This window comes from Ascaphus truei, chromosome 1 (assembly GCF_040206685.1).
Source record: "Ascaphus truei isolate aAscTru1 chromosome 1, aAscTru1.hap1, whole genome shotgun sequence".
Classification (NCBI taxonomy): Eukaryota; Metazoa; Chordata; class Amphibia; order Anura; family Ascaphidae; genus Ascaphus; species Ascaphus truei.
Window position 1 is genome coordinate 458,997,424 of NC_134483.1, and position 12,395 is coordinate 459,009,818.

Genomic DNA, 12,395 nt, shown 5'->3' on the forward strand with positions numbered 1-12,395 from the left:
GAAGTCATCTCGGATCTTTGTGCCCCTCTCCAAGAATTTCTTGTATGTGTGTGTATCTGGGAAGGACTAAGCTTCAGGTACCGCCCCCTCTACTTCTGTTCTCTTACCTTTCCTTGCACCTGTCCACGTAATGCACTAGGAGCTGGGAGCACCTCCTGCATCCAACCCCCCCACCCCTTCCCCTGCTCACTCTCGCTGCTGGCCCCTCTAGGACATGGTCTACGAATCCGAGCGAGATGATCACTCCTCGAGTTCACTCCAAGGGTGACCCATCTCACGCAGCTCCTCCACAGTAGCCACAAGAAGACCTCAAAACCCCTCAGATATTTTTTTGGCAATTGGGATCACTCAAGGGAGCTGGCGGTCGCCAACCTGGAGACGTGGATTAAGGTGATCATGATGATGGTGATTAACATGATTTGTGGATGGACCTATGCTGGAATGGAGACGCTTTGCAGATCTTCAATGGTGTCCTGCAAGGTGTGAAGAGAGAGTGATCACTTGGAGATTAGACTCCTACTGCTTGTCTGATAAAGTGCATCATTAGCATATGTCAAGGTGCTTAATATACATGTGCACGGCAGTCACTCAGAGAACAGGGGAGTTTCTTGGAGAAGACTTGGGGACAACTCGATGATGCAGACGCAGTTATTGCGTTGATTGAACATTTCCCCCCAAGTTACTATCTTGTTTGGCGTTTGTGGACTACAGCTCTTCGCCTGCTACTTCTCCCCACCTGTCCATGGCTCCTGTGGTCGAGATCGGTAGCTTTCTGGCCGGGTTGGACTCCCTGGGGCAGGTGGGTTCTCATTTCTTGCTGCCTCCTGCCAGGGACAGCCCTCTGCTGCACAGCGATCCCATGGGTCAGTCTGAGCGCCTCTCCCGCAGCGCACCTTCAGACCTGGCGCATCTCCAGGGCATCCTGCGCCGCCGCCAGCTCTACTGCAGGACCGGCTTCCACCTGCAGATCCTGCCCGACGGCAACGTCCAGGGCACCCGCCATGACCACAGCCGCTTTGGTAGGTACAGCTCACCCTGTGCGGGGAAGACCAGGGTCTCCACACCACTTATTGGAGGTGTCTGCAGCACAAGGGGGAGGGGATTTCGCAGATCCCCCCCAGGCTGCAAAACTGGGACACAACGTACTGTAGACAAACGATTAAAAAAAAAATCAGATTAATCAAATAAATACATTCAACAGGATTTTCTTTCTTTGGTGCACTTTTCTGCATTTTCCCCAATTTTGCATTCAGGTCACAGTCATACTGGACATCACGGATTGGAACATTAACCATTGTGTCCCAGCAGCAAAATTGATGGAAAAAGCAGCATTTATGTAAAAAATCAAATGACATTTATGGTTGTTATTTTTTTTAATGAACTGGGGGACTGGATTTACATATATATATTTATTTAATTTCTTCATTTATGTTTGTACTAGATCTGCATCCTACTTTGATCAATAGACGGTATCTTTTGCATTGCACAAAAACGACATCGTTTAGAGATGATAGATCAGTGATTTAAATGGATCAGAAATGGGTGCAAATTCAGCACTAGGTTTGTTAAATATAAAATAAAATTGAATGGCCAGGAATATTTATGGTGGGAGTACTCTACCTGGCCAGTTTTTCTTTTACAGATGTGGGAATGTTGTTTTTCCCTTCTTCCCTTTCTGAGCTCATTGAAGATGGTTTAATACATCATCCCCATAGCACCGTTGAATATAGAAACAGGAATGCAATCCTACAATACAGTATATGCACAATTCCGTGTCATATAGAAACAGAGAAACAACACGTGTGACTGTACAGTAGATGAGAAGTACTTGGCCCACCTAATCTGCCTATTTTCTTCTCTACTGTACAACCTCAGAACTTTAACCTGTGGCTTTTTTGTATTGTATTGTATGTCATTATTTATATAGCGCCATTAATGTACATAGCGCTTCACAGCAGTAATACACGTGGTAATCAAATAAATAACAGATAATATAAATAACAGATCATGGGAATAAGTGCTTTAGACATAAACGTAACATTAAGGAAGAGGAGTCCCTGCCCCGCGGAGCTTACAGTCTAATTGGTAGGTAGGGAGAACGTACAGAGACAGTAGGAGGGAATTCTAGTAAGTGCGTCTGCGTCTTTTCCCCCTCCATATCTAGGATAGTCTTATTTCTACCCCAAGCATTTTAGCATTCTGTTAATGTATTAGCCTCTAACTTCTCTGGAGGCTATTCCACAAATCCTTACAATGCGTCCTTCCTCACATCTCCCCTGAGTCTGCCACTCTCCACCTTCAGAGCATAACCTCTTCTTCTACCTCTCTGAAATGTATGTATGTATGTCGTTATTTATATAGCGCCGTTAATGTACATAACGCTTCACAGCAGTATTATACGTGACAATCATATAAATAACAAATAATACAAATAACACATAATGGGAAGAAGTGTTTCGGACATAAAAGTAACATTTAGGAAAAGGAGCCCCTGCTACGAAGAGCTTACAATCTAATTGTAAATATGCTTTTAGTAGCATTTTATTAGCCTTTATATGCACATTTCTCTAAGTCCTTCTGCAGATTTGGGGGACCATGAGATAAAACTGATGTAAAGTAATATATAAGAGATAGATACAAACTACTATTATTTGACAACGTTGTTTTTTTTTTTTTAACTCAGACAATGATTACTGCTACTTTGAAATCACTACAGCTTTCCAGTCTTTTATCATTGAAGTAGAAGCCCCTGACTGGCTTTGGGAATGTTGTACAGTGCTACTTATTTATTGTGCTCTTTCAAATTAGGCTAACTTTTAAAAGCTATGTCACATACTGTATCTAAGCTAATTAGTCAAATATTAAGGTGCTACAAAAAATGTTACATATCTGAATGCTTTTACTTAACTTTCAACAACCATGTTCATTCATTCCTTTGTACTTTCAAAGGTTGACCACTCCACTACATGTTGCTGGAGTCAATACCAAGTTATACTTATTATGTATTAAGTATATATAGATAGATAGATATATCTATCTATCGATAGATAGATAGATAGATAGATAGATAAATAGATAGATAGATATAGTTACACACACAGTATTGCTAAATTGTAAATCTGCATACACACACTCACACTTCTTTATATGTGTAAAATAGGTATATTTATCATGCCAAGGTAAACAGAACTACATACAGAAATGAATTATCCATGATCACTCAATCTATGCTCCATAATACACAATAATATTCAAATGCAAATGGAGACATATCCATGCAACCTCACTAACTGACTACAGTGGCATTAGCTGTAGATCTGTACTATACACCTGCTCTGTCTCTCTCCAAATACAGATTCATATGCCTTGTATAGAAACGACTGTAAATCCCTGGAGCATATCCAGATTGTTGAATTGTTAATCCTGCTCTAGCCCCACACTGCTGTAGGCTGGATATTTTACTGCAACTGGCACTGCAGATATTTCCTGTAGATCAGAAGTGGTCAACTCCTCCTGCTTCAGCACAGGTGGCTCAACCAGAGGCTCAGTCATAGACAACCACCCGAGCCACCTGTGCTGAAGCAGGGCTATCCTGAAAACCAGACCTGTTGGTGGTCCTTGAGGTCTGGAGTTGGCCATTCCTGCTGTAGATGGTTCTCTTTAAACTAATTTCCTTCACACATGGAAAGAAAAGACAAGGATGGAAATGCCTATCTGACAGGAAGCGTGAATAATGATCTGTGTATTTGTTAAGTGTTGTTTTATCTGAACAAACCCACTATTGTTGATGGCCAGTAGCTTCCCCCCTCTATATTGATTTAGCAACTGAAACAGGTGATTAAAAGGTTTTCTATCACCTTTCCCATAGTCAAAACAATCAAAACAAATTATTCTTAAATAATCTTGTAACTCATTGAAGTGCAGAAAAAAAAGGAATGCACAGTATATATCTGTACATTACAAAAATGTTTAAGCTTGTTAGTCAAAGTAACTTTTACCAGTGCTGCTAATTAGAAGTGTGTGAAATGTCCTACAGTACGTAAACATGGAATCATTTTTCTAAGAAGAACTTCTAGCAAGAGATCAAACATTTGCAGCGTTTCTTTTATATGCTCTTCTTTTATTCTGCGCCTATTCTCCTGAACCTTTCCTCTGATGTGGTCTCTTAATGGATTGACTCACCTGCTTATTGTTTATTTATTTTAAAAGACAGGCTTTGAAAAGATATGATAATAAAGACAAAATACCTCCATATCTTCCATGGTGAAGCCACCCGCATTACCTGGCAGGATCCAACTACTTGAGATTTGCAAACCTGTAAAAAATAAGATTTTCAGGAAACATTTTTAGTGCTGCAATGAAAAGCCCGCTGCGTGTTATGCAGAAACAAAATACATGTAATGTATACCAAATATGTGGCAACTGATGCTTATGCAGGTTTAAAACACATAGGCCTTTATTCGGTAAGGTGTGATAAGCACAGATGATGTGATATCGCAGGAGAAGACCCATTAAAATCAATGGGGCTTTTAATGCGATAGCATGTCATCTGTGCACTATCACACATTACAGAATAAGCGCTATATCTTCATAAATTAATAATAACAACAACATGATTTGTTTTCTCTAAACTAGGAATTCTCGAATTCATCAGTGTGGCTGTTGGTCTTGTCAGCATTAGAGGAGTGGACACTGGCCTCTACCTGGGAATGAATGATAAAGGAGAACTCTTTGGATCGGTAAGTAATACTTATTTGGTTCTTAAGACTTTTCTATCTAAACCAGGGGTAGCTAACTCCAGTCCTCAAGGGCTACCAACAGGTCAGGTTTTCTGGATATCCTTGCTTCAGCACAGGTGGCTCAATCAGTGGCTCAGCCGCAGACTGAGGTCTCCCAGGTAGAGGCCAGTCGAAGACTGAGCCACTGGTTGAGACACATGTGCTGAAACAGGGATGGCCTGAAAACCTGACCTGTTTTTGGCCCTTGAGGGCTGAAGTTGCCTACCCCTGTTGTAGACTAAAGCAAGATTCATATAGTTTTGAGGGATGTATTCTTTACAGAGACAATTGCAATATGTACAGTATTGTTACCTGCATGTTTCAGTGGTAAATGGTTTCTGTTGGTTTAGGCATAGGCTATTTATTTTGAATGCAAATGAAATTTGATCCAGAAAGTCTACCAATTCCAAAATGTCTTAGGCATGAATGCAGAAAACAGGGATGTGGACAATGGTAAATAAATTCATAACAGCACAGTATTGGTGTACAAAGCTAGCGTAGGTACAAAGAGCAGAAAAACATAGGAATAGAAAAAACAGTGCAAAGTATGAGTGTTTGAAGTACTGTGCACCATATTTAAAGAAATAAACGTCAAAAGCTCATCAAATATCAGGTTTATATTCTGCTATACATGTTATGAAAAAACAGCTTTCAAAAGATTCACTTTTTATACGCCTGGTGTTTTTCTTAACCTATTCACCACTTACAAATAAAGGGAAGAAATCTAAAAACAGATAGCTAACATCAACGGATGTATGGAAAGTCCAGAACACAACTTCGAATTCAACCTATTGCTTTATTTAACCTCGGTTAGCTCGATTAGTAAAACCTAACACAAGGTACATCTTTGTTACCATACCCTCTCATGGTCATTTTAAATCCGAATGGTCTACTCTGGGAGTTTGATAAGGCCCCTGATGGGTTTAATATTACTGTGGAATAGAGGTGACAAGGCTGATAGATCTATGGGGTTATACATCAAAGCCTTCTTGTTCTAAAACTGGGGGATAACTGGTGTGAAAACAACAACTAATTGCTTTCAGTAGAACATTTTCTTTTTTTAATACAGCGTGTGCTGGTTTTATTTATTTATTTATTGCTCCACTTATTCCATTGGTTTGGCAGGAAAGCAGCCAGATCCACTCTTATACCTTTCCCCCCCATTGTACAGTATGTTTATTGTTGTTGCATTTGACTAGTGTGCCATTTGTTTTTAGTTTGGCCTTGCTTATCATTCAATATACGGAAAATGTAGTGGAAATGTTCCCCCCTCGGTTTCTTACGTATGCATTTTAATTTAAATTCATGTTTTTTTTATTGTTATTTAGGAAAAATTGACATCTGAGTGCATTTTCCGGGAACAGTTCGAAGAAAATTGGTATAATACCTATTCATCAAACGTGTATAAACATGGAGACTCAGGGAGGAGATACTTTGTAGCCCTTAACAAAGATGGGACTCCTAGAGATGGTGCTAGAGCTAAAAGGCATCAAAAATTCACACACTTTCTGCCCAGACCAGTAGATCCTGAAAAAGTGCCAGAACTCTACAAAGATCTCTTGGGATACAGTTGAAAGTGCACACCTGATGTAAAGGGATCTATACAAAAGCTGTGCGTTCTCTGCAGAAAGAAAAGAATGAAGAACCTTTAAAGAACTAGAGTCACAGAATACTGTACTTGGAAGGCTCTGAGCAAAGAAGACTCAAGGTTACACTAAAGGCTCTTTATGTTGTGAAAGTGGAGATACCAATTATGAGTGAGCAAGCTCACCTATTCTAGTACTGCTCATGCATTGGTGGAAGGCTAAGGCCTGACAGTTAAGAGTTCCTGTACTGCTGAGGATTAACTGCCATGTCATACTATATGCAAACACTGTCAAATCATTCTTAGGATGTACAAAACACAGAGGATAGTGATGGTTAATATCTTAGAAACGTGTTCAATAACCCAAAGAATGAACTACAGTAGTATTGTGGGGTGGTGTGAGACTTTTAGGTGTCACCTGAGAAATCTGCAAGTCAATATATATATATTTTAAAACAAAGCTACAGTTTGAAACCAATGGACTTAATATGAATATATTTATTTTTGCTACTTATTTATTTAAAAAAGTTTATTTTTTTTACTGTTACAGTATGTTAATAGAAAGGTTATGTAGAAGTTTTATTATGGGCATAACGTGATTTACTGCACCATCGACACTCAACATTATTGACCACATGTTGTAATCTTGACATTCCAAAAACTGAGTAGATAATTACCTTGAATTTCTTTAATAAAGAATAGTTTAGGATGTGTACTGTTTTCACGATGACTTGTTTCTTGATAAAAAAAGGAGGTTTTTGGATTCCTTTATGTATGAGAATGCCTTAAAGATTTGTCATGAACGAACTGCCCATTTCAAAAGCAATTAAAACCACATATTGAAATTAATGTATTTTTTCTTTTTTTGGTAAATTATATTGGTGTTTGTATTTGTTAACATAAAGAGAAGCATATTCCAATGACTTTTAATAGAGCCATAAGGGGGGAATTATATGTTAACAAACATATATATGTATTAACTCCCTTAGAAAACTTAGTAGAGTTCTGCTAACTGGTTGTTCAGCATTTGTTTTATTGATGAAACGTGAAAACTCAACATTGAATATTCTGATGTTTCATCAATAAATCAAATGCTGAAAGACCAGTGAGCAGAGCTTTACTAAGTTTTCTAATGGGGTTTATACCTATATATTTTTGAATCTGCAGATGCTACTGTTAGTGTTGGTCACACTTTGTAGTTGATTACCGCAGTGTCAATATTGTGTATGGTGTCTCCATTTTTGTTAAATTGGGTATTTCTATATTGTCTGAAGTGGTTGTTCAGATGATTTTTTTGCCAAAAATCTCCATTGCTACTTTGGCAATATAGAATTACCCCATTGGATTTGATACATAATTCTACTTAGTATGTTATGTAATTACAGTAAACATTAAACATTACTATTTTAAAATATCTTTTGGAAGCTAATTTTGAGACTTTGCAGCACATTCAGGCCCTGATCCAGAAAAGGGTGCTAATCTATAGCATGCCACAGCTCCCATTCATATGAAAAGGAGTAAAGGTGTGATAAAACTTAGCACCCTTTTGTGATTTGGTTTGGCTAACATGATTAATTTTCACTAAATAATGCACAGAGATGTCAACCTCCAATGACCAAAAGCAGCGAGATTCGAGTGCTCTGGGTAAAACAAAAAATGGTGTTTTAATGGAAAAGTCCTGTTTTTTTTTTTATAAATGCGACTTCCTTGAAGTCTATGAAATCACTGATGCTAAACTGATTCCCAATCACCGAGACTCACACATAATCAGAGTTGACATGTCTAGACGCATGGACACACACTCATGCTTTATGCATATTCGTAATATTGCAAGTACATCCTAACTTGGGTTATTTAAAAGATCATTTGTAGTTGACAACTCTTTGGTCTAAGCAGTAACTAAAGGGCCTAATAAAGACTCAATAATATTTTTACAACAAAATTATACACTACTGTCGTTCTCATATTTTTCTCAATGTTAATTGTGATTACCAATGAGTATTGCTGAAATTAGAGCTGTAAATGTTTGTGATCAACAAGCTCTCTTAGGGGGTTATTAATTAAACTGAGACAGTTGCAGTCGGGGAACTATAATACGGAAACTCCCCTAGATTTCAATTGTGGTTTAAATGGAATATTGCCTCGATCACCACTTTCTTATATTAATGAATAATCCCCTTAGTCCTAAGTGTACATTGCTGTGGCTGATTGAGCTAAACAATGTTATGTTAACAACGGCGTATGAAAAATGTCAGTGAATTCCACATATGTAATGTAGACAAGTTTTCAAAACCTTAGACTACTGGAGGTGGAGTTTACGATGCAGAAAATAGGGAGAACTTGATATATCACTTTATAATGTGCTCTGTACTTCCTCCCAAAATCAGTCATTGGCGTGAGTCTGGGAAGGGAAGCAGCTTCATACATTGGTGTTAAAGAGGCAACCCAAGCCATTATTGTTTTGCATTTTATTAATACAGGATTGAAGCGGGTATGAATCCCATTAATTTCAGCTCGGGAGCGCCTGCTTGTGGAGGTACTTACCTCCGTAGTGGGTGCCGGTAATCATGCCAGGGTTCACTACTTTCCTGCTTTTCCAAGCTCCTGGACTCTGCTGGTCAATAGGAAGCTGTGACATCATTAGACGCTGCTTCCTATTGGCTCATGTGATGAGAACGGCAATGATTCTCCAGGAAGCGCAAGGATATGTGAAGGTAAAAGAATATATTGATAGTGCAATATTGTATGTGATAATTATGAATAAGGCTGTTCTAATATAAATGTACTCACAAGCGTGAGGAGATTAAGGGCACATAAAGGTGATGTGATGAGAAAGCTGAAAACTGCAGAGATACTGGCACCCCCTCCGGAGATAAGTATCTCCAGAAGCAGGGAGTCCCCGGAGCTGAATATAATGGGGTTCAGCGTCGGAGACCGCCTGCTTCAAACCTGTATTAATCCATGAAGAATGAAAAAAAAATGTCTTGGATTGTTCCTTTAAGATGCTTCTCACCATTAGTTCATTGCTAAAGTGTTTTTTTTTTTTTTTGCCATGCTGCATAGGCACTACAGTACCTATATGTCAAAATGCTTATGCAACGTTGTCAGTGGTATAGATAATAATGACTGATGCATGTACTCCTGGAAAAATGGTACAAAAGGACCCTATTAGTAATACCATTAATATGAAATGTATATGCAGCTATAAGAAGTTTCAACTTTGATTCAAATTTGTCTACTTAATTCAAAAGGATGCAGTTATTTATTATAGTCTCCCATATGTTAAAATGGGGAAGCAGTAGTGCAAACCCCAACCCCCCACCAGATTTATTAAAGAAACAAATCCACATTTTTGCGCCAGTTTGCCCTAGGTTTGAAGTTGGATAACTAGGACTGAATGATGTCAATTAGTAGTGTAATATACTAAGGGGAAGAACTTTGTAGATATGGAATTTCATGGGATGCCAGGATTATAGGAGAAGATGAACCGGCTATTTCGTGAGAAAGAGAAAATAAAAGATTCTAGATTCTGGAATTTTGGACAGGTGTTCATTTTAGTTATGAACTAAAATTAATGCCAACTTAACTTTAACCTACTTATGACATTGCTAGGTAGCATTGCCCATATGAACACGCTACAGGCATCTCTGGCATAGCTACTTAGAACAACGATATCCGCAAGTTAAAAAAAATGGAAATAATCCCGGGAATTGTTTGATTAGATATGTTCTTGCAGAGAGGTGTCACAGTCACTAGTACTTTTTAATTATCATTAGTTTTTTGCATCTCTCTTTATGCTTTCCACAATTATCCTCTCCTTTTATTCTATGATGGGAGATCTCTAATTGTCCACTCTGAAATTCACTAGTGTCCAATACCTTCTAAAAAGTATTTTATTCTATACCATACAAGTCACAGGAGTGAGGCCTGTGATTACATGTTATGTTTTCTTAAAAGAATGGCAAAAAACAAGTTATAGCATGTTATTTTTTTTATTAAACATCTCTACTGTAAGTGCTTTGATTTCTTGTGCACCTTAAAGGATTTACTAAAAATGAGTACATTGTGGATTACACCTTTAAATAAACAAAACAAATCTCTTTTTAATCTACCACTGTATTACACGTGGAGCAAATAGAATTACTTTCATAGGTGAATGTAATTTTTACGCCATATCAGAGAAATACAATAGTCATTAGGTAATGTGTATTAAGTGTTGAAAATATGCGTCAATGTATTAAAGTGCTTTGCTCTATTTTCTGCCCAAATTTCACATTTTTTGGGAGCGGTTATGGGAAGAGTTAGGGGAGATAGTGCGATATGATAAACAGATGTATTAAAAAGAGCGCCTCTAATTGGTGCAGTTTTGCTTTCTCTTTGTGCCAAATGAACGCCACCAAAACCTGGTGGATTTGTCTTTTTTCCAAAGAGATCTCTGCCAAACGTAAGAGGCATGATATCGAAAATTGTCAGAGATGCCCATGTTTGAAGCAAATTGCACCATTTGTGACAGTTATACACCATTATACTAACATTATGTTATAGAAGAGGACCAGCCGGGTGTAGAAATCTTGCAGAGTAAAAGTCCAGGAGGGATATTAGCTTGTGTCAGTTAGGCTTACTGTATAAAGTAATTATAGGTACAGTCCCTCCTAAACTAACGACAGTGGCATATTTATAGGAGTAATCCATGCCATATCCAACATGCATGTTCTTTTAAATAAATAAGTTCTGTAGTATTAGACCAGCGGTGCGCAAACTGGTGGGTGCGCCCCCCAGGGGGAGCGACATTTTTTTGGAGGGCGCGGGCGGTTGCAGAGGTCCAGCTCTCTTCCCCAAGGCATTTAAATTAAATGCCGGGGGATTGCACGAGGCTTCTGCAACCTCTACTTACCGAGGTTCAGCCGGCTTCAGGATGCGTGACCATGCCAACGCGGCGTCAAATAATGCCATGGGGTCATGTGACGTCACGGCTGCCACGGTAACGTGACGTCAAATGACGCCATGGGTCACGTGACGTCACACGACCCTGCAGCGTCATGTGACGCCGCACGAGGTAAGGGAGACGGGCGCACCGACAGAGCAGATCAGGCAGGGGGGGCGCAGCAAATAAAGTTTGTGCGCCCCTGTATTAGATAATACTTACTATATTTTTTTTTTTAATTCAACTCGTAATTCTATTTTTAATATGGCAGACTTTAAGCCAACTCCCCCGCAGTGCAAGATCTTTGTAACACTTTCCAGTTTGTGATAATTTGTTGCCAATATTCCCAGCAGTTTGAGTTACAAACTGTAGCCATAGATAATGGAACCTTAGTATTATAAGAATACTGAGTAACACTGACTGAAGGATTGATCGAAACTGAAAGCCGGCCAATTAGTGAACCCTAGGAATCAGGATCTTCTCTGATCAATCACAGGAAAACAAATTGATCGGCATCTTACGTAATTAATTTTCAATAAAGGTAATCAAAAGGCTGCATATATTTAAAAAAAAGTTATTTTTTTTAAAGTGCTGCTGGATTGCCTCTGTAATAGGTTAAATATAAGTAATTGATGTGAAACTCAGACATGTTTAAAAATAAAAAAAAGTACTACTATATAAGGCACCTTATGATCCTATTTAAAGGTGCTATCCAAGTAAATAATTACCACATTAATTTCAGCTCTGGGGACCCCCTGCTTCCTGAGATACTCCTGTAGATGCTGCTGGTACTTCCTGATTCTCAAATCTGCAGCGCCATGCAGGCCTATAGGAAGCTGCGATGTTGTGGCTTCCTATTGGCTCACGTGGCACTGTAGATTTACAACACAATTGTGTTTCCCAGCTGAGGATGGTACCGGGGGGCCTCTCAGAGGTAAGTATCTTGGGAAGCCAGGGGACACCCAGGGCTGAAATTAACATAACAAAACAGGCAGGTGGAATTATGCCTAAGTGGGACTAGGCCATAACAGGCCATTTTTACTAAGCAGTTTTCTTCCATAAGATATCTTTTCAAGCAATTTATCAAAGTTTCCTGGCTGCAAAACTG

The 12,395-nt window shown here is 38.9% G+C and overlaps 1 protein-coding gene across 1 annotated transcript; it reads left to right on the forward strand.

The window, feature by feature from the left end:
• The first annotated feature begins 206 nt into the window (after window positions 1–206).
• On the forward strand, window positions 207–7,189 carry FGF20 (fibroblast growth factor 20). The gene is made up of 3 exons (XM_075578457.1): window positions 207–1,019; window positions 4,636–4,739; window positions 6,107–7,189. The coding sequence occupies exons 1-3, from the start codon at window positions 743–745 to the stop codon at window positions 6,350–6,352; spliced, it is 627 nt and encodes a 208-aa protein (XP_075434572.1). The 5' UTR covers window positions 207–742; the 3' UTR covers window positions 6,353–7,189.
• The last annotated feature ends 5,206 nt before the right edge of the window (window positions 7,190–12,395 follow it).

Excerpts from the sequence above, each read along its gene's own strand:
- FGF20 (XM_075578457.1), top strand. The coding sequence starts at position 743 with ATGGCTCCTGTGGTCGAGATCGGTAGCTTTCTGGCCGGGTTGGACTCC. Across the intron at positions 1,020-4,635 it reads CCATGACCACAGCCGCTTTG|GAATTCTCGAATTCATCAGT; the intron begins GTAGGTACAGCT and ends TCTCTAAACTAG. Across the intron at positions 4,740-6,106 it reads AAGGAGAACTCTTTGGATCG|GAAAAATTGACATCTGAGTG; the intron begins GTAAGTAATACT and ends ATTGTTATTTAG.